This window comes from Anarhichas minor, unplaced genomic scaffold (genome assembly GCF_050575085.1).
Source record: "Anarhichas minor isolate MPS153535 unplaced genomic scaffold, ASM5057508v1 ptg000024l, whole genome shotgun sequence".
In the NCBI taxonomy this organism is placed as follows: Eukaryota; Metazoa; Chordata; class Actinopteri; order Perciformes; family Anarhichadidae; genus Anarhichas; species Anarhichas minor.
Window position 1 is genome coordinate 11,986,013 of NW_027466470.1, and position 18,093 is coordinate 12,004,105.

Here is an 18,093-nt window from a genome sequence, read left to right on the forward strand (position 1 = left end):
TTGATGTTTTAACACAAGAGTCTCCTCAGCCAAAGCTACCGTTGTAAATGTGACAGTTAGTGCACGCGCCAGTGTTCGCGGCCTCTGTCATTGACAACCTTGTCCACCAATCGTATAACACACAGCGTCAGTTTATCCAATCACGAAACGCGATGTTGGGATGTAGGGCGGGGACTAAAAATACAAACGTTCCGAGGACTTTGCCTTCCAACACGGGTCTCCGCGAAAGTTTTGTTCAACTTTAAGTTTCAAATACATAATTATATGCTTTCATAGAACCACGACGACAACATGTTAATACTTCTTCCTAACGTAAACGTTGTCTGTCCGGTGGTTTGGTAGCTTATTTGGCTTTTATTAGAACGATAATGTGAACTAGCTACCCACTTGTTGATATAGAGCATCTTTGTTTACGTTTAGCATAGCTAGGCTAGCTGCTCTTTCCCCAACATACACACACGTTGGACGTGTTGATTGAACAACTGGAAGCTAACCTCAACAAGCCAAGACAAGTTGTTGATAAACTGAGGTCAACATGTACTCATTACGCTAATGTTTGAGGAATCTGCTTCGACTGACGGAGCTCAGTCTGCAAAGTGGGGGACAGAAATTGAGGTGAGCTAACGTTAACTGCATGCCATTATAACTCACATTCACACAGTGAACCAGCTGTTGGTAGCCAACAGTTACAACACCACTTCTTGTTCCACAGAGTAAACCTACAGACATCAGTTAAGGACATTACAAAGAGTTTGCATGATGCTGTATTTGACCCTTTATCGTCCTCTCTCGATTCCTTCTTCACTGATTTGTCTATGAACACAATCTATTGTCAGGCAGTTGGACGTGATTACAGAGGTGAGGGTGAGCAGAAGAGTCCTGATTGCCTGAGCGTACAAGACCTGCAGACACCTGATGTTCCTCCATCACTGGTAGTCTCAGCCCACCCTTCTCTAACTCTAAGGTGAGAAAGAGGATATTTGTGAGTTAAATAATAAGAAACAACCATCCAGATGTACTTTACATCACCTATCACATTGTCTCGTGTTACATACTGTATGTGTGCAATAGTTTAAAACTGGTAATTGTTCCCGCGACAGAAAACATTGGAGGGTAGATAACTTAAACCACATCTGCAGGTTGTTGTGTATTTACATTGGGTATGTATGTAGGTTATCTGTAAAAACTGTATCTCATAACCAAAACATAAATAAACAAACCACTTCACACCCCTTGCCATAAACTCACACACCTCTCATCCACATCCGTGTTCTCCCTCCCTATTCAGCCTGCCTCATTCAAGGCCAGGTCATTAGGGATGGAGTCTTATTCTTCGAGGAAGAAAGGGGGCTGTGTGCGTCAGGAGAACGCCTGTCTGACCATGCAGGATGAGCAGCTCATCAGTGACCTCGATGCTATGCAGTATGAATTGGCCACCTCCAAGTCTCAGGTACGACGATCATCCCTACGCAGATGATTTGGGTGGATAAAGGTGTAATCTTTAACCAGTGTATCTTGTGTTTCATCTTGTGTGCTGCAAGTAGCGTGAAGTCAGTTATTATTTTTCAGTGTTTTGTTGAGACATTGGCAAAAGACATCTGTGATATTAATAAACAGAAGCTGTTGTGGATAAATATGCTGTATGTGTTTTGTTTCTTAGGTCCGCCTCAGAGGCCCCAGGATAGGGGTTAAAAACGGTGTGGCAGTCATGAGTGAGCAGATTCGTTGTCTTGAAGCAAAGCTGGAGACTCAAGCCACAGAACTAAAGTAACCAGCATAGACTACTCTAGATTTAGTTCATTCATTCATGTCATTTTAATGTGGCAATTGCGTGCCTATTTATATACACTGGATACTGAATTGGTGTTAAGGTTATGTAATGTGCTATGAGGCATAGTCAGTCGTTCAGAATACTAGAATTGTCTTTAGACCTTTGACACTATTCCTGTTAATACTGGAGCATGCGTGATTATTGCTTCTAATGATTTTTATTTTTTCTTCTTTTTCTTGAAACTGTTAACCTGTGATTGAACCGAGCATTAATACCCTGACTAACTGTCCTCGTCTTTGTTTCCCAGGGCTGCAGAGCTGAGGGCAGACTGTAGCCAGGAAGCAGCAGCTCACGGGGACATTTTGGTGGCGACTCTCACTGACGAGCTGAGCGCGCTCAGAGAAGAGCTGGAGAACAACGCAGCGCTGGGCAAACGGTGATGCTTTTATCTGGGCTTGGCTTCTGCACACAATTTCATTTCATTAGACTACAGATTGCAGTTCTAACATTTTTGGAAACAGCATGTCTATCATATGAAATTGATCTGCTACAATGTCTTTTGTCTCATAATTGCATTTGGTACCTGTACATCCATATTTTTATTTAACTATATGAAGTGATCGACTCTGACCTCGCGTTGAAAAACATAATCAGATCTTTTATGTCTAATTATTAATATTGCTTTAGTACTTAATTTCTACCTCATCCCTTACAGGGCTGAGCAACAAAGGAACCAAGCACTTCAAAATGCAGAGAAACTCAAAGAAGCCTTCAAAGACTATAAGGCTTCCATTTCTATTAAACTTAAGAGGGTATATTTGATTTATTTGAAGGAGTTCATTATTTAGGTATATACATTTTATAATAACTCCTTTTGTGTTGCACTTTGATGCCATAAAAGTGTTTTTGAATGTTTTTTTTAAGGTGATGGAGAGTGAGAGCAAACTAAAGGAGAGTCTTGTTGAGTGTGACAGAGAAAAAGAGGAATTCGAAATGAAGTGCACAGTGTTGGAGAAAAGAAAGGTAGAACAGAGCCAAACAATTAGGTATGTGAGATTATTGTTCACTTCATTGTTTGTGGTGTACATTGTTTTCTTTGTTTGTAAATTGGAGGATTTCTGATGTTTCTCATTATCAATCACATTTTTTCAGAAGAAATAGCTTTGATTTGCTGGGTAACACCTTTTCTTTTTTTATCACTGATCTTCCCCCACGTCTGCCTTCCAGCCAGCTGAAGGAGGAGGGGAGGCAGGTCAAGTCTGCGGCTGCTGGCCTCCAGACTCAACTGGAGGAAGCCGGACAAAAGGTCCTACATCTTGAACGACAGCTTATAGAGCGGGGCGCAGAGTTCAGGGAGCTGGCCTCTCTGCGAAAGGAGCTGGAGAAGCTGCGCACTCTGACCCAGAGCCAGGAGCAGAGGGATGCCCAGAGCCACAGAGAGGCTCAGCAGAGCCAGGCGGAGCTGGCCGGCCTGGAGGCCATACTGTCCCTGCTGCATCTACGAGAGGTGGAGAGGAATATGAACACACACTCGCATTGTTGTTTGTGGTCTCGTGTCACAAGATGTGTGTTAATTCTCCCGTAATGTTTGACCTAAGGGATTGTTACGTCATCAGTTTTTTCATTTGCCCAAACCTGTTTTTGGTGTCGTAGCAGGAACTGTCCAAAACAAGTTTCCATAATATATCACTGATCTTGCACAGGCGATGATATGATTATTGTTGTTTTTTATTTCAGGGTGCTGTGGAGACACTGTGCGTCAGGCCCTGCATGTTTCCCCCAGTGAACTATTTAGGAACAGCACACCTACTGAAGCTAAAGCCAGGTATGCTGACAGACCTCTTGTGTACTTGATTGCGTTCTGTGTTATCTATACCTATATACAATTCTACCCCTCATGGAGTTCTTTTTTTGATTATATTGTATACACCAGTTTTCTGCACATCTTTCTTTTGTTCTTAGAGTGAAATAATTTTTGGATTATTAGAATGTAATATAGTTAAAATGAGAGACTCATCCTGTTTTGTGCTTTAGGTAAACAAAATAATTTATAGATGGATTAATGGATTAGATAATAGGTAGATAGATAGATAATAACAAAACAAAACAAGAATAACCAATAAAATAAACAGAAACATATACAGCAAATTCTCAATTCACTAAATAAATATTCCATGTTTGGAAAGGAGTAGACAGAAGTACACTTGTATGGTTCCACCCCTTTCTGGTACTTGAATAATTAATTAAATGTTTATCACATATACACATCAATAATCACTTTAATAAAAAAAAAATACCAGAAATCTTATATCTTAAAAGAAACTTTATGCAACATGGTGATTTATTTATTTACACACAAGTAGAAAATTGTGTTTGAATGCAGGTACCACATACTGTATACTTTTCACTAATCTATGATGTAAATAATCGAAGCATTCCTGTCCTTTCTTTCCACGTCGCTCCATCCATGCAGGTGAAGGCTACCAGCAGCTGCTGCGAGTGCTGCAGTCGATGGAGGCTGAGCGGACCAAACAGAGCAGCCTGGTGGAGCGGCTTCAGGAGCGTTTGAGCAGAACCCAGGAGGAGATCTCCTCGCTGCAGAGCTCCATGAGCCAGAGAGCCTCCCACTACCAGAGCCTCCACACGGAGCTGCTGGACAAAGTCAGCCAGGCCACTGACACAGAGAAAGAGGTGATGTTTCACCCCCTTTCATAATCTCATCTATCTTTTTTTTTTTTACTTAAGCACAACCTGATTTCCTGCTTGAAGTAGATTAACATTCCTTCTATGTGCTCGACTGTATTACTGTTTTTTTCAGAGAAATTATAATTTTTCATTTTCAAGTTTTTTTACAAAAACCTTCTCAGCCAATAAAAGTGACAATATATAATGTATTTATCATATAATGTATTTATTATCATTTTTATAAATATTCTTTACAATTTTACTGAGCTTGAGAGCTAATTATTGGTTCTTACAGATTGTTGTTTGTTTGTCTCTGTTTCACTTCAGTTGAAAAGAAAAAGTGCTCGCGTGGCTTCGCTGGAGAAACAGTTACAGGAGAAAACCTCGGCCTACAGTCAAGCTGCACTGACCAACACTGAGCTGGAGAATCAGCTACTGGTACAACACCCACACTTGAGCTATCATTGTATTAGGTTTTCGCTACATGATTATCGTGGCCAAAAGAGTGTGTTTTGTCTCTTTCCTGGCAAATAAATTGCACTCAAAATACGAGTGTAGGGAGAGAGAGTCTGTAACTATAACTGTTCAAAACGCACAAAAAGAACAGTCGGCATCCTGCAGACTCGGCTGTCTAATAACACCCAACACCCTTTTTTACGGAAACGGGGGAGACAAAGCGAGAACGGAGAGAAATTGAAGAGGCACTGGATTGTTTACACAATATTATCATATGAGTATTCTGAACTTGATATCAGTATTTCATTTTTTTAATATCATGTTATTTTAACACGGGTATATCGCTACACTCCTTCCCACACACCCAAACATTGTTTTTTCTTTCATGTTTTTGCCGTCTTGTGTTTTTATTCCCTGATAACATCATTAAGCCACCGTCAGGCTGCCTTTGAACATAACTGAACATCTGCATAAGGCTACGGGTTTTAGTCCTGATTCACAACCATTTGTGACGTGAGTCATGTGTTATAATGTGAGTGTGTTCTCTAAATCCACCGTTTATACTCTTTAACAGGAGAGAACCAGCACCGTTCAGCATTACCAGTCACTGATGACCAAAAAGCAAAGAGAGTACCAGCAGTCTTTGGACAAGTGTCAGAAATCACAATCTCAACAACTCACGGAGCAACAGCACAGAATAGAACTGGTGATCTACAGCTACATCTTTGTCTCGCTCACTTTCCCTCAACTGAACCTCCAGCTCCCTCTGTTGCTCTTTAGTTCATTTCAATTCAGTTCAACCAAACTTAATTTCATTAGCTACAAATGAATGCACGTTAAGGTATTATTTGAGTTAATTTGCACCGAGAAACACTGGCTGTGACCATTACCTGGAGTAAGTAAGTAAGAGTATATTCTCTCTTCTGCAGTTGCAGCAGTCTGTGGAGGAGGCTCATTCCCGGATGTTGGTGATGGAGCAGGAGCTGAGCTCGCTCCAGAGGCAGCGGGACGATGCTCAGGACGCAGGTCTTCTGCTGCAGAGCTCCGTGGACCAACTCACACAGGTCGGGACACTTCTACCAGTATGTAGGATCCTATCAGTGCATGCTACTACCTTCACTGGTTAAAGCACAGGAACAGGATTTTCAGACTTAAGTTAAAGGCACAACAACTATAATTCAACCCATGTGCATGCTTTGTTTGTATTTTGATTTAATTTCAGCAGCGGCAGGTTGAAGTAAGACTCAACGAGGAGTTGCTGCAGAGTTTCACAGAGCAGGCGGCTCAGTCTGCTACCAAGGTCTGTACACATGTTTGGTTACCGTAGATAAAACACAAATTACGTCCATTGAACTGTGTGAAAACATCTGGCAGAATTCCACCATAACCAAGCACCATCCATGACCTCTGTTTGTGCATCAGGTGTGCGAACTACAGTCGTCTCTGTCGGCGTGTAGAGAGGAGCTGAACTTGTACCTGCAGCAGATGGACGAGATGAAGAAGAGCTATGAGAGTGAGCTGCAGAAGAACAAACACAGGGTACAAGTGTTGCATTCAATGAGACAGTCATTCAAGCTTGGAGATCGTCTGTTTGCAAGAGGATTTGCACACACTCATACCTTTGATCTTACCTCTCCTCCCCCCCCCCCCATCCGGCTTATCCTCTTCCTCCCTCCTCAGGTGTCCTCTCTGCAGGAGAAGCTCCACGGGGCCACTCTGGTTTGTCAGAGCTCCAATGAGCAGAACCTGCAGCTGCAGCTTTCTCTCCAGCAGCAGCAGACCATGCTGACCGAGAGCACTGCTCACATCTCTGAACTGGAGGAAAGTCAGAGCCAGCTGCAGAAACAGGTAAGTTGGAGACAGGAATGTTGTGTTTGTATTTCACTTCTAATGTCATTAAAAACTTCACAGGCTGAGCTATTTTAGTGCACGAAAACAAATCAAGACATTGACCTTGCACCAACTCAATTCAAATGAGCTCCATTCGTAAATCCTTGTTGAATTAAAGTAAATGGAGGCCAGGTTCAACAACAGAAAAACTTTATCAAAACAGCTTTGCAACCTCTCGCACAACTCTATAATCCAAGTCTCATTCATCCAGTCGTACGCTCAGTATTTACCAAACACATTTTCGCTGAAACTTTACTATTTAAAACACTTCCTCCACCGTCGCCTCGTGCTTGCTCATGTGCACCGTGAGTCCGTGCGTGAGACGCTAGTGGCGGAAGTGTTTGGGAAGTACAACGTTTTCTTTCAAGGACTCAAGGACCGTGGGCCACTGTTGATGACTGTTTATCCCACTTTCAGTTAATTGCTTATGTATTAGTGAGCAATAGAAACTTTACGTTTTGTTTTTAGAATTGCTTGATTCTGACCAGACGGATAATACACACCACTATTTAGTTTTATTTTGGTTTGCAGTCGGAGCCCACATCTAACATATTTTTGTGACGTGTCCACGGCTTCCAGTAAGGCCTCTTTAGAGGGTGACGGGAGAACCGGAGCACAAGGATTTTAATTTCTTTGTAGAGGTCACAGTCCATCTTCTCTTAAACCATTTTATTCTCCCAAAATTAGTCTCAGACAATGGTCTCCATTCAGCGAGCAGAGCTGTACAGGGACAGTAACATGGCGCCTCTCTGTACACAAAGTTCTGATCTGAGCAAATTACAAGAAATCTGTTTGCCTGCAGAGACGTCTGTGTACTTGTACTTGTTTTTGTTTTGAGTAGCAGGTCAGGTCTGCACTACAAAACAATGTTGCTCTCCAAAAAGTTAGAATTTCTGGGACCAGAGTTTCTTTAGTGTCTTCCTAAATTTCAGTCTCTGTGATCTTTCCAGTGTCCAGAAAAATGTGCATGAACTGGATGTTCTGTTTGTAGGAAAACAATGATGGACGCTCATGTTGTGTGTGTGTGTGTGTGTGTGTGTGTGTGTGTGTGTGTGTGTGTGTGTCCGCAGGTGTCCAGTCTGGAGCAGCAGCTGGAACGAGCTCGGGCCGCTCTGCAGGCTGAGGTGAGGAACAGAGAGCGGGACAACCAGGAGAAAGACAAGGACCTGCAGGAGATGAACCATCTGTCTGAGTCTGTCAGGTAAGAAAACCTGTACACACGGGGACTCTGACGGTCCACTCTCAGGAAACTGGAGTCTTTTTAATCGGAGTTAATGGAAGTGTTTACGTATAAGGACCATTATTGTTGACTTATCACTATTTTAAAGACATAAACTATGTCACCAGTGCTGTAAAAGAATGATTTAGAATATTACAGTCAATGCCAAATATGTTGAGATTACTTTGGTTCACACTTCAGTAGTTTTTTGTTTATTTGTACTTCAATATTTCCCCCACACTTGTACTTTGTATGGGGCTTTTGTTAGAGTCTAATTTCTAACATAACATTTTTATAAGCATGCTGTTCTTCTTGACCTGCATCAAACGCCTCGGTCTGTGAGACAGCCTTATGATTACACCACATCCTATTTGTCTGTAGGCATGAAGCAGCCCTCCCCTCCTCCCCCCTACAACCCATACATGTGTGTATATGAATGGGGATCTTACTTGTTGATATAAGCCTGATTCTGCATTCTGCAGTGCTGCTGGTTAGTTTCATTTTTGGGCCATTTTAAAAGCTTGTTGATAGGTGCCCTCATAAGGCATGTTTACTCAGCTCAGTTAAGCTACTCTAACAGTTCTGGAGGGGTTTCCTTCTCTCTAACTCTACGATGGGAGCCGTGCTAACATTGAGGTGAGGAAATGGACGTGATGCTGCAACAACAATGCAATGTGTATTCTGCTTAAAGCTTTATGTGTATTTCTTTCTGTCGCATGCCTTCCCTTTATTGCAACGCCTTTTCTGAAAGCGTATTTGTTTCATGTAAGACTTTTAATCACTTTGCGAATGTAGTGATTATTGTTTCATGTGTTTTTCTCTTTGTTCTTCCTGCAGCCACCTGACATCAGAGATGACAAAGTGTCGAGGGGAGCTGGTGTCTAGAGATTCGGAGCTGCAGCGGTTGAGGAAAGATGTCAACGACAAGATTTCTCAGATCAGCCGAATGGACGAAAGCCTGCAGCACATGAAGAGGCAGCTCGACTGCAAGAGTGACACGGGTATGTTGCACAGTTTCAGTGCAGTGCAGGAGATTTCGGTCCCTTTTTTTATTTGACTAGATTTTGCAGAGAAGAGACAATTGAAGCCAGAGCTGCTCCAGTTTCAAAATCTGAATCTCTGTCTCTTAACATTTCTGTCTTTTCCTTCTTTTCCCTCCCAGTGATGGATCTGGAGGAGAAGCTACATCGCCGTGAGGCCGACAGGCTCAACTGTGTCCAGCGGGCCCAGATCCTGGAGGGGCAGCTTCAGGCGGTGCAGGGAGAGTTGGCCGAGACTCTGGAGCAACTACGGGAACTCAGAGATGTTCTACAAAGAACCCAAACCGTCGCAGATGAGCGGCAAGCCTCGGTGGAAAAACTGACTGTCCGACTTAGGTGAGGTTACGCCCTCATGTGAAATATCCTGCACACAGGGACGAGGGGACAAGCCTCGGATGGAGATGACGTCCATGTGCTGTTGCTCAGATAAGATCCTCCACTGGGTCCGGCTCGTCTGTGTTTGAAACAATATCCACATGTGTATCACAAGCTCACCGACAGACGCACACAGGCATGGAGCTTATTGTCCCAGTGTCCCATTTACAGTCTCACACTTTGATCGTATGTCTTCTGAACAATGTCATGGCTTTGTGTTTACTGAGGAAATCCTTTGCTGTTTAACAATATGAAATTTCTGATTATTATTTTGAAGTTACTCTCGGTTGAACTTGTACAATGCGTCATTTGCTGTGATGGATTTACACATATGCTCTGGTTTGTGTCATAGGCTGTGTAACACACTGTGTGCAGCTATTGTACATCAAGCACTCAGATGCTCACTCATGAACGATTGAATCGTTTTGTTAGCAGACGCATGAAGATGCTTGATGCAGAAACAGCCCTTTAAAGAAGATCATAACTGTTGTCATGATCAAGATTACAGTCACACAAAGAGGCACTAAATGGCTTCAAGTCAACCTTCAGTCACATTGTAAGTACTCGAACCAAAGGTCAACCTAAAAATATTCAACAATAAACAATAGAAAGTCCTCAAATCATGTTCCCTCCATTTGGCCCTGCAACAATCACATCCGGTTTTATCTGACTTTCAGAGGACACGCCCAGTTACTCAGTTACTGTTTTTTTTGGAAATGTGTGTTAGTTTCTGATAAACTATTGAATGTGTGTGTGTGTGTGGGTGTGGCTGTGTGGCTTCACAGTGATACCCAGAGGGAGTTGGAGGACAGAACTCACGAGGTCTTAGACATGGACAATGCACTGAAGGAGAGACAGGGGGAGCTCCAACAGAGAGCACAGCTGGTACAACACACGCACACACCTTTTTCAGTTTATTTCATTTTATTTGCAGGATATGTTTTGCTGCCATCTCTCTACTCGTGTGTTTTATTTTGTGTGTGTTTTGTTTTATTTTTATTCCGTCATCGTCAGCTGGCTCAGCTGGAAGTGGTCATCAGAGAGCACAAGCAGGAGATGGAGAGGAAGGTGGAGTCTTTGCAGCAGAGCCTGCAGGCCAGAGAGAGAGAGCTGAGCGACGCACAGAGGGAGCTCACGGACAGAAACATGAAGGTCAGGAGCACACACGGAGTAACAGGAAATGTTAAACCAACTCGGCCTTCAAAGACATTTGGAGAGAAACGTTTTGACGAACTGAATGTTTAGAGCAGAAGCATAACTCGATGTCTTTAGAGGAGAGGAGGACGAGAGATCTCCATCGGTTGATGGACGGCCAGCAGCAAGTGTGTTATCTGTGCTGTACTTGGTTTGTGATATGTGACCTTTGGTTCACATCAACAGTGCAGTCAGTGTGTGTGAAGCTATAAACGAAACATTAAGAGGAAACACTGAGAAAACGACACAAAGACAAAGTTCCATCATAAACGTTCACACCATTTGAATCGCACCAGGTGTTGTGCTGCAAAATGGATTATAATGATTTGTGTTAAGTAAATGGATGATAAACAAAATATATATATATTTTTATAAATAGAAAGTAAAACATGTTTATTAACAAACCCATTAGATTAACAAAATAAATCGGATTACCCTAAAACCTAAATGTAATTAAATAAAATAATTTATTTGATTATATTACTTGTTTAATTTAAGTATAATTTTGATTTAATTAATTCAAAATGTAAATAAGTGAATTAAATTAACAGTCTAATTTTAAATTGAAATTGAATTTCACTGAAATAGATAAAATAAAATAAAAATAGATTTTAATTTCATGATGAATTCAAATTATTATGGAAAAATTAAACCGATGGATCTCCTTCACATTGTGTCTCACATTTCATATATGAAACAAAGACAAATATTGACATGTCTTTATCCTTTGATGGGAGTAATTCTAAATGTAGCGCATACTTTACAGGTAATCCACCGATTGGCCAAGAAATAAACTTAATTTAAAGATCCCAAAAATGAGAAATGAATATGGCCTCTGGTTACCATCAGCTGTAATATGAGCTCTGAGCAGCGTACAATATGAAATTGATAATGAAACACTGATCCCTGATTATACAAAGACTGTACACATTTTTGTTGTATTTATTGTGTGTTTTAACTTCATAAAACTTCAAATAATTTACTTTTTGTGACAAAATAGTCTGAACCTATTTTCTTACTTCTATAAGCAGTTTTAAAAATTCTCTTTCAGAACCAGCGCCGCAAAAAGTGAATTAATAAATGAAGTCAGACACTTACTTAAAATTAGGTGTGTTATAATGTTTGTGTTTGTGTGTGTGTGTGTGTGTGTGTGTGTTAGGAGGCCCAGGAGCTGCGTGTTTGTCAGCAAAAACTTCACACTTTACTGCAGGAACTTGAGGAAAGTCAACGTCACTGTGAGGCTTTGACCAGAGAGTTGGACGCCACCAAGCTGCAGACCAAAGAGAAGGTAGAGCACAATCAATTGTTATTCATTCTTTGGTGTTCAAGTTCAAATAAAAGAAGGAATGAGTTTTTGAGACAGACTGTTCTCCTCCCTTCATGGGCTGTGCTTCTACTACCAGTGGTCTGTGTGTGTGTGTGTGTGTGTTTGCAGGAGGTCAGGCTGGGCGCTGTGGAGGAGGAGCTGGCTCTGAAGGAGGCCCGCTGGCTGCAGTTGGAGGCCGAGCTGCAGAGCATGGTCAGCTCTTTAGAGCTGGAGCTGGACTTGGAGAGGGAGCAGCACGGCAAGGAGGTACAGTACCTACTGAGGCTTCAAGCCTGGTGTTGTCTTCCTCCACGTAATGCATCAAATCAGTCTATTAAAATGGAGACAACTAGACAAGTCAAGGTTCAGTTGAGAAGTTCTATTTTGGGATAGAAAATGTAAAGCGACTGGTGAGAGGGAAACCTTGACGCTGTAGTGCAGTTCTGCAAGACTTGGGTCTTGGCTGAGCATTAGATCCAATTAATGATAATAATTTGTGATAAGCTTGTGGTTTGACATTGTAAAAATGATCCTGCTATCACAAGAACCTGACTTCACTCGGTCAGAAGCATCGCTGACAGTGCGTCGTCTCTCAGCAGGCTTTCTATTTGTGTCCTTCCATCTACGTGATAGCGGTCTCTCTGGTCGTCACTGTCTTTTCTTGTCTATTTTGCGTTCCTCTTTCTTTCTTTAGAAACGTCAACCCCACCGTGTGAGTTCCTTATTTTTTTCCATCTTCAGTTTCTCTTCTTATGACCTAATTTCTCCCACACATGACACAGCTGATAACATCTTAATTCCTGCTAATTGTTTACTTTCTTGTTCTGTAATAACCTCTGGGATTACTTGACCTGGTTACTTAAAAAGGTGGTGGATCATATTTTTATCGGAGCAGCATATCAAGCTGCACATCATTAAAACCAAACCCGTCTCGTCTTGTCTGCTTCCCTCCAGCTGGATTCCCTGCAGCAGACTCGCGGCCAGCTCCTCAAAGTCTCCGAGCAAATCTCCTGCACCATGCTCTCCTCCCAGGAGCAGCTGGCAGCTAAACTTCAGCAGAGCCAGAACCAACTGGAGGAAGCCAAAACCGAACTGGAGCAAACCAAGACGCAGTTGGATCGCACCCGCAACCAAGTCGGTCACTTTCAAACACAGAGAGACCAGACTCAGACGCAGCTCCTTCAGAGTAAAACCCAGCTGGAGCAAAGCAGGATTCTGTATGAGCAGACCAGAACCCAGAATAGTCACCTCCACGCCCAGCTGGAGCAGCTCAGCACCCAGTTAAATCAAGCCAAAGTCCAGGTCGGTCAGCTCCAGAAGGCCTCCAAGAAGTCCATGGAGACGTCCAACGAGTCCCTGCTCATCAAGGTAGAGTTCTTAGACGTGTGAGTTGAAAGTTGCATTGTGGAAGTGTATCTTTACATTTTCTTTGTCCTTCTTCAGGATTCTGAATCGACCCGTCTCCAAGCCAGGATCTCCTGTCTGGAGCGAGCTGCTGACCGTACGCATCTGTACCATGACACAGTCTCCCTGCCCGCTCTGCACGCACTCACACACCCCCCAGAGAACTCCTCCTCTGCCCACTTCCCTCCCGCCTCCCCACAAAAGCTTCAAACGACTCTCCCTTCTTCTCAACACGCTCAGTCGAGTCGCCTCCTCTCCCCAACACACGCACGAACTGGCTCATCGCCCCCTGCTCACACATACCTTCAGCCCGTCTCTTCCCCTCATCGGTCCAGCCAAGCTGAGAGCCACCAAACATGTGACTGGCTGCAGAGAAGCAGCATCGACTCCTCTCTGGATCTCCCTCTGAGTCTGAAGGCCACGCTCAGGGAGGCTTTGGGCAAGCATCCGTGGGAGTCCACCTCCCCCTCCGTCACCTCCTTCCCGGACACAGCGGACCACAGCTGGCAGGGCCTCAGCGACACGGATGCCACGGTGACCTCTGACCTCTCCTTCAACCCCCTCACATACATGGTGGACAGGCGGGATGGCGTAAACCTCAACACGGAAGCCACCTCCATGCAGGAGAGAGACGATGAGCAGACGAGCGAGTCGAGGAGGGAGTCTGTGTGCACTCTGGTGGGTCAGGAGGAGGAGGAGGAGGAGGAGGAGGACGAGGACATGAGTTCACTCACGGGGATGCTGAGGTTTGTTAACCAGACGTTAGCCATGCAGGAGGATCCTTCTTTATGGAGCTCCACAGGGCTGTCACAGACCGGACGCATGCTCACACTCCAGGTAACAACCCCGCACCTGTCTGAGGTACAATGATTAGTCCATTAATCAAAAGAGTGCTGCAGGAATGAGTCTTAAAACCTGTAAATGAGTCAGCATTTTTACCCCCTTCGGTTCCCTCGTCTCAAAGTCAATGACACCCTGTGCTCTGGGACTTTATTATGGGTATTTATCACTTTTATCTGAGACTAAACGATGAATCAAGAGAATAATTGACTTCATCAATTTTATAATTTTTTACTCGCATAAGCAGTGAAATGTTTGCAGTGTAGAGAACAGCTGTGATACAGAAGAAGAGCGCTGCAGCAATATCAGACCGATGCTGACAAAACACAGCAGAGTACAGAAAAGAAAAGATCACATTTTAATCCGCTTTATTTTAGCCAATACAGATCCATTAAATGCCCTGATCGGCCCCGATACTGATCCTTAGTATTGGCTCAGGACAACAGTCGCTAATCATTTACTAGATGCCACTGCATTAGTAGTTAATCAGAAAATAACATACTTAGTTGTTATTTGTTAAGAGTTTAAAGGTCTTTGCACACTGAAGAATAAGCAACAAGAAAAGGGGAAGTACTCACCGCAGATCGAGAAAACAGATTTCATGTTCCTTAATCTTGAAATCAGCATGGAACAGATATTTACAGCTTCCATAGATCATAGCGTTGGCGTGTCAGTGAAGAATGTTTCCTTTTCACTTTTCAGAGGGACGTGAAGGAGACATGAAGCTGTGTGGCCAAGGAGGCGTCGGAGAAGAGAGGAGCTGTTTACATTGGTGTCATGCGTTTGTCAGGGTTCATGCAATATGCATTCCTTAACATCTCGTCATTCAGTCTGTCCCGTTGGTGTGTATTATTGAAATCAAGCTGCAATACTGTGTGTCAGGGGAAAAGATAAATGATGAGTTTAGATCACCACTACTCTGTAAGTCATCGACGGTGATGTTGTTTCATGCTGTAGAAATGTAACATTTCATGTTGAATCTTGCCCTAACCTAATATTTATATATATATATATTCTGCACCATTTTAAATAAGTTAAGTGAATAAAAGATGTTTTTATAGAAGTATTCTTGTCTGCCACTGTGTTTGTTAGTTATTCTCCAGAGAACCGTGAAGCCCTGCGTTCACTAACATCTGTTTGGATGTTCCCATGCTGCTGCTGACTGTGGGGTCGTGTTACCAGAACAACTGCCAGCTTCCTGTCCAGGAGAAGAATTTGTGGCTCAGTCTTGCAGAATCTAATAAAGACTCAAGCTGGCAATGGTGGATTTGGCACTCTCGTGTAGTTTATATAAGAACGACATCAGACATGTTTGGGCTCTGGAGAGTTTTAGAATGAGTTTTACTCCTTTTAGGCTTTAGCCATCAGATTATCTCCCGGTAAGACTATTTGTACGAGTTAACAAAGCTTTAAAGATGTACGGAATCAAAATAGTTTTATTTAAAAAGCGGGACACTGTATGTTATTACAGAACAAGAAAGTAAACCATCGCTTTCTATTGCTAATTCTGATTCTGACAACCACGTTCCAACGTCCACTTCAGTCAAAAGCAGGGATGTTCCGATCGTGTTTGTTGCACCTGATCTATATCTGGGTCCTTTCTAAAGGGAACAGTTTGACATTTTGGGAAATGTGCTTTTGTGTGTTCTGCTTTCTTGCCAAGAGTTGATCATGAGACTGTTCTATTGGTTTAATAACTGCTGCAGCAAGGAGACATGACTACAGGAAGTGGGGGAAACAAACAGTAGTACCATAAATTGATGTTTTTTTGTTTATGTGCAGATTAAATAAACGAGATATAATGTGTTAATTAGAGAGCTAGAGGTGCTGGGAGTCATCCTCCATCCTTGCTGCCAAATAGGAGGGGTGAGGGCTTTTCTGTATCTTTGCCCAGACACACCTTGTCTTACAATGAGTCTCTCAAGACTACTGAGAGATCACACAGGACAATAGCAAAATAACCAAAATAATGGTTACATATGCCAGTCACCAGTCGAGCCCTGAGCTTTAATCGCTTGCTGCAGATCATAATGTAGTGTTTGGTTTGGCATGCGGACCTGCAGGTTTCTTTAATGCTATAAATGACTCGGTGATTTCCTGCCTACATACGAGGGCTGCTGTTCATATTTACATTTCCTCACCAGAAGCTTCAGCAGCTATCGGAGGTTTTTTTTCTGTATTTGTCTGAGATAGAAGGTTTATGACTGTGTGTGTGTGTGTGTGTGTGTGTGTGTGTGTATTGCCACTGGAGACAAAGACGGCAATTTATTTCTGTCAGACCAACCTGCCTGTCCTCTAATGTAGTGGGGGTGGGGTCTCTAAAACGACATCTTACATGCATTAACAGATCCCCCCCCCCCAAGCTGCTGTGACTGGTCATTTTAGTTTTTAGACCTTTTCCATTTTGGAGCCTCTCTGTCTTTCTGCTTTCCTTCTCTTCAGCTGACTTTTTATGTGTCAACCATTTTACTTGAGGGGATGTGGTTGTCTTTGTGGTATATCGCATGCCAAGTAGCTGAGCTCTAGTTCCTCTATGGAACTTCCTTAAGTACACTGACATTGTGCAGCTACACAGCCGTAGCTGCACAATGTCGACATGTTTTTTTGCGCAAGACAAAATGTCAGTTCTCACGTTTGTGCCGAAGCAGCTGATGATGTTTCACACAAATCATGACTGTGTTCAACAGACTTCCCCGTCTGGCTTTGTGTTTTTGTGGATACAATCTTAAAACAGTGGAAGATGCACCCTATACTCTATACAAGATAATGCACAGATAACTTTAGAATAAGAGTACAACAGATACATAGACTTAGCAGTGTTCAAAATAATATAGACTCAGCAAAGTGCAAAAGTAAATGTAGAAAAAGAGTGAAAAAATAACTGAATTGGCTTTTTTCTAATAAAACAAAAAGCCCACATTCACATTTAGGAGACTTATATTCTAATGTTTGTATAAATATTCCAATGAAAATAATATAATTTATCTGTACATTAACTGGTCGAGCTTCAGTCCAGGTGCAAACACATGCACACTGTGAAGTCACAGGTTTCTAAGAATCAATTAAATGATGCATCTTAGAAAGCTGAGCTAGTTTCCAATAAGACACTCGGTGTCGGTCTCCATCCAGAAACAGCCAATGCTGCATTGATGATAATGTGAGTCTCTGTGTCACTTCTCGTTACCTGACCTGCCTCTGTGTCATACCTCAATGTACCCTGCGCTCACTGTGGTAACATTATCAACAATATTTCTAATAAATGTTCTTTTATCTCCTCTCCTCCTCTCTTCTTTTGATTTCCACCATCTCCTGAGGGAAAATTCTAGCTCTTCAGCTGCTAAATGCTCCACTTGCTGGTCGCTAACTGTGTCTGACTGCTATTTGCTGCTGAGCAGGTAGCGTGCAGTGGGTTTTTAGAACTTTTCCACTGAAAACAGAAGTCTGCTGCAGCCGAAAACGACAGTATGAGAGCGGTGAGAGTGAACCGAAATGGTGACGTTGTGGGCCAGACAGCTGAACAACCATCTGGAACTCGAGTGGAGCTGCAGATTCAGTTGAGAGGCAAACACTCTGCGGTTCATTGCTACTAGCAACTCCTTTCACAGTGTTTTCACATTGTCATTTGATATATTATTGTAAAAATATGGATGACAGCGACACCAGGAAGTCACTGCTCCCGGCCAAGAACACGCGATGTGTTTTACACTTTGCACAACAGATTAAACAAAAGTAATATAAAGTCATTGTTTATTAGCTTTAGAGGTGGTGGTGGGATGATTTAATTACTTTTAATTACTCCCCCCTGTCTCCAGTCTTTGTGCTAAGCTAAGCAAAACAGCTGCTGGTTGTTGTCTCATTAAAGAGTGATCTCAATCTTCTCATCTTTCCACCAGAGATATTCCTTAAATAAAAC

General features: G+C 42.7%; 1 protein-coding gene across 4 annotated transcripts; it reads left to right on the top strand.

Moving 5' to 3' along the window:
* Positions 1 to 168: 168 nt before the first annotated feature.
* ccdc18 (coiled-coil domain containing 18) lies at positions 169 to 15,246 on the top strand. Of its 4 annotated transcripts, none has more exons than XM_076098610.1 (26): positions 169 to 615; positions 837 to 964; positions 1,289 to 1,450; positions 1,661 to 1,767; positions 2,079 to 2,207; positions 2,487 to 2,583; positions 2,696 to 2,817; positions 2,999 to 3,278; positions 3,509 to 3,596; positions 4,245 to 4,462; positions 4,784 to 4,894; positions 5,487 to 5,618; positions 5,842 to 5,994; positions 6,135 to 6,212; positions 6,335 to 6,451; positions 6,593 to 6,760; positions 7,873 to 8,003; positions 8,859 to 9,022; positions 9,184 to 9,397; positions 10,222 to 10,321; positions 10,451 to 10,588; positions 11,790 to 11,918; positions 12,066 to 12,203; positions 12,891 to 13,304; positions 13,380 to 14,177; positions 14,883 to 15,246. In XM_076098610.1, exons 3-26 carry the CDS (start codon positions 1,319 to 1,321, stop codon positions 14,901 to 14,903), a joined length of 4,179 nt encoding a protein of 1,392 aa, XP_075954725.1. In that variant the 5' UTR covers positions 169 to 615; positions 837 to 964; positions 1,289 to 1,318; the 3' UTR covers positions 14,904 to 15,246. The 4 variants fall into 4 exon arrangements, with proteins under 4 accessions (XP_075954725.1, XP_075954728.1, XP_075954726.1 ...); XM_076098613.1 differs by having other exon boundaries at positions 5,842 to 5,976; positions 6,138 to 6,212; XM_076098611.1 differs by having other exon boundaries at positions 841 to 964.
* Positions 15,247 to 18,093: the final 2,847 nt, after the last annotated feature.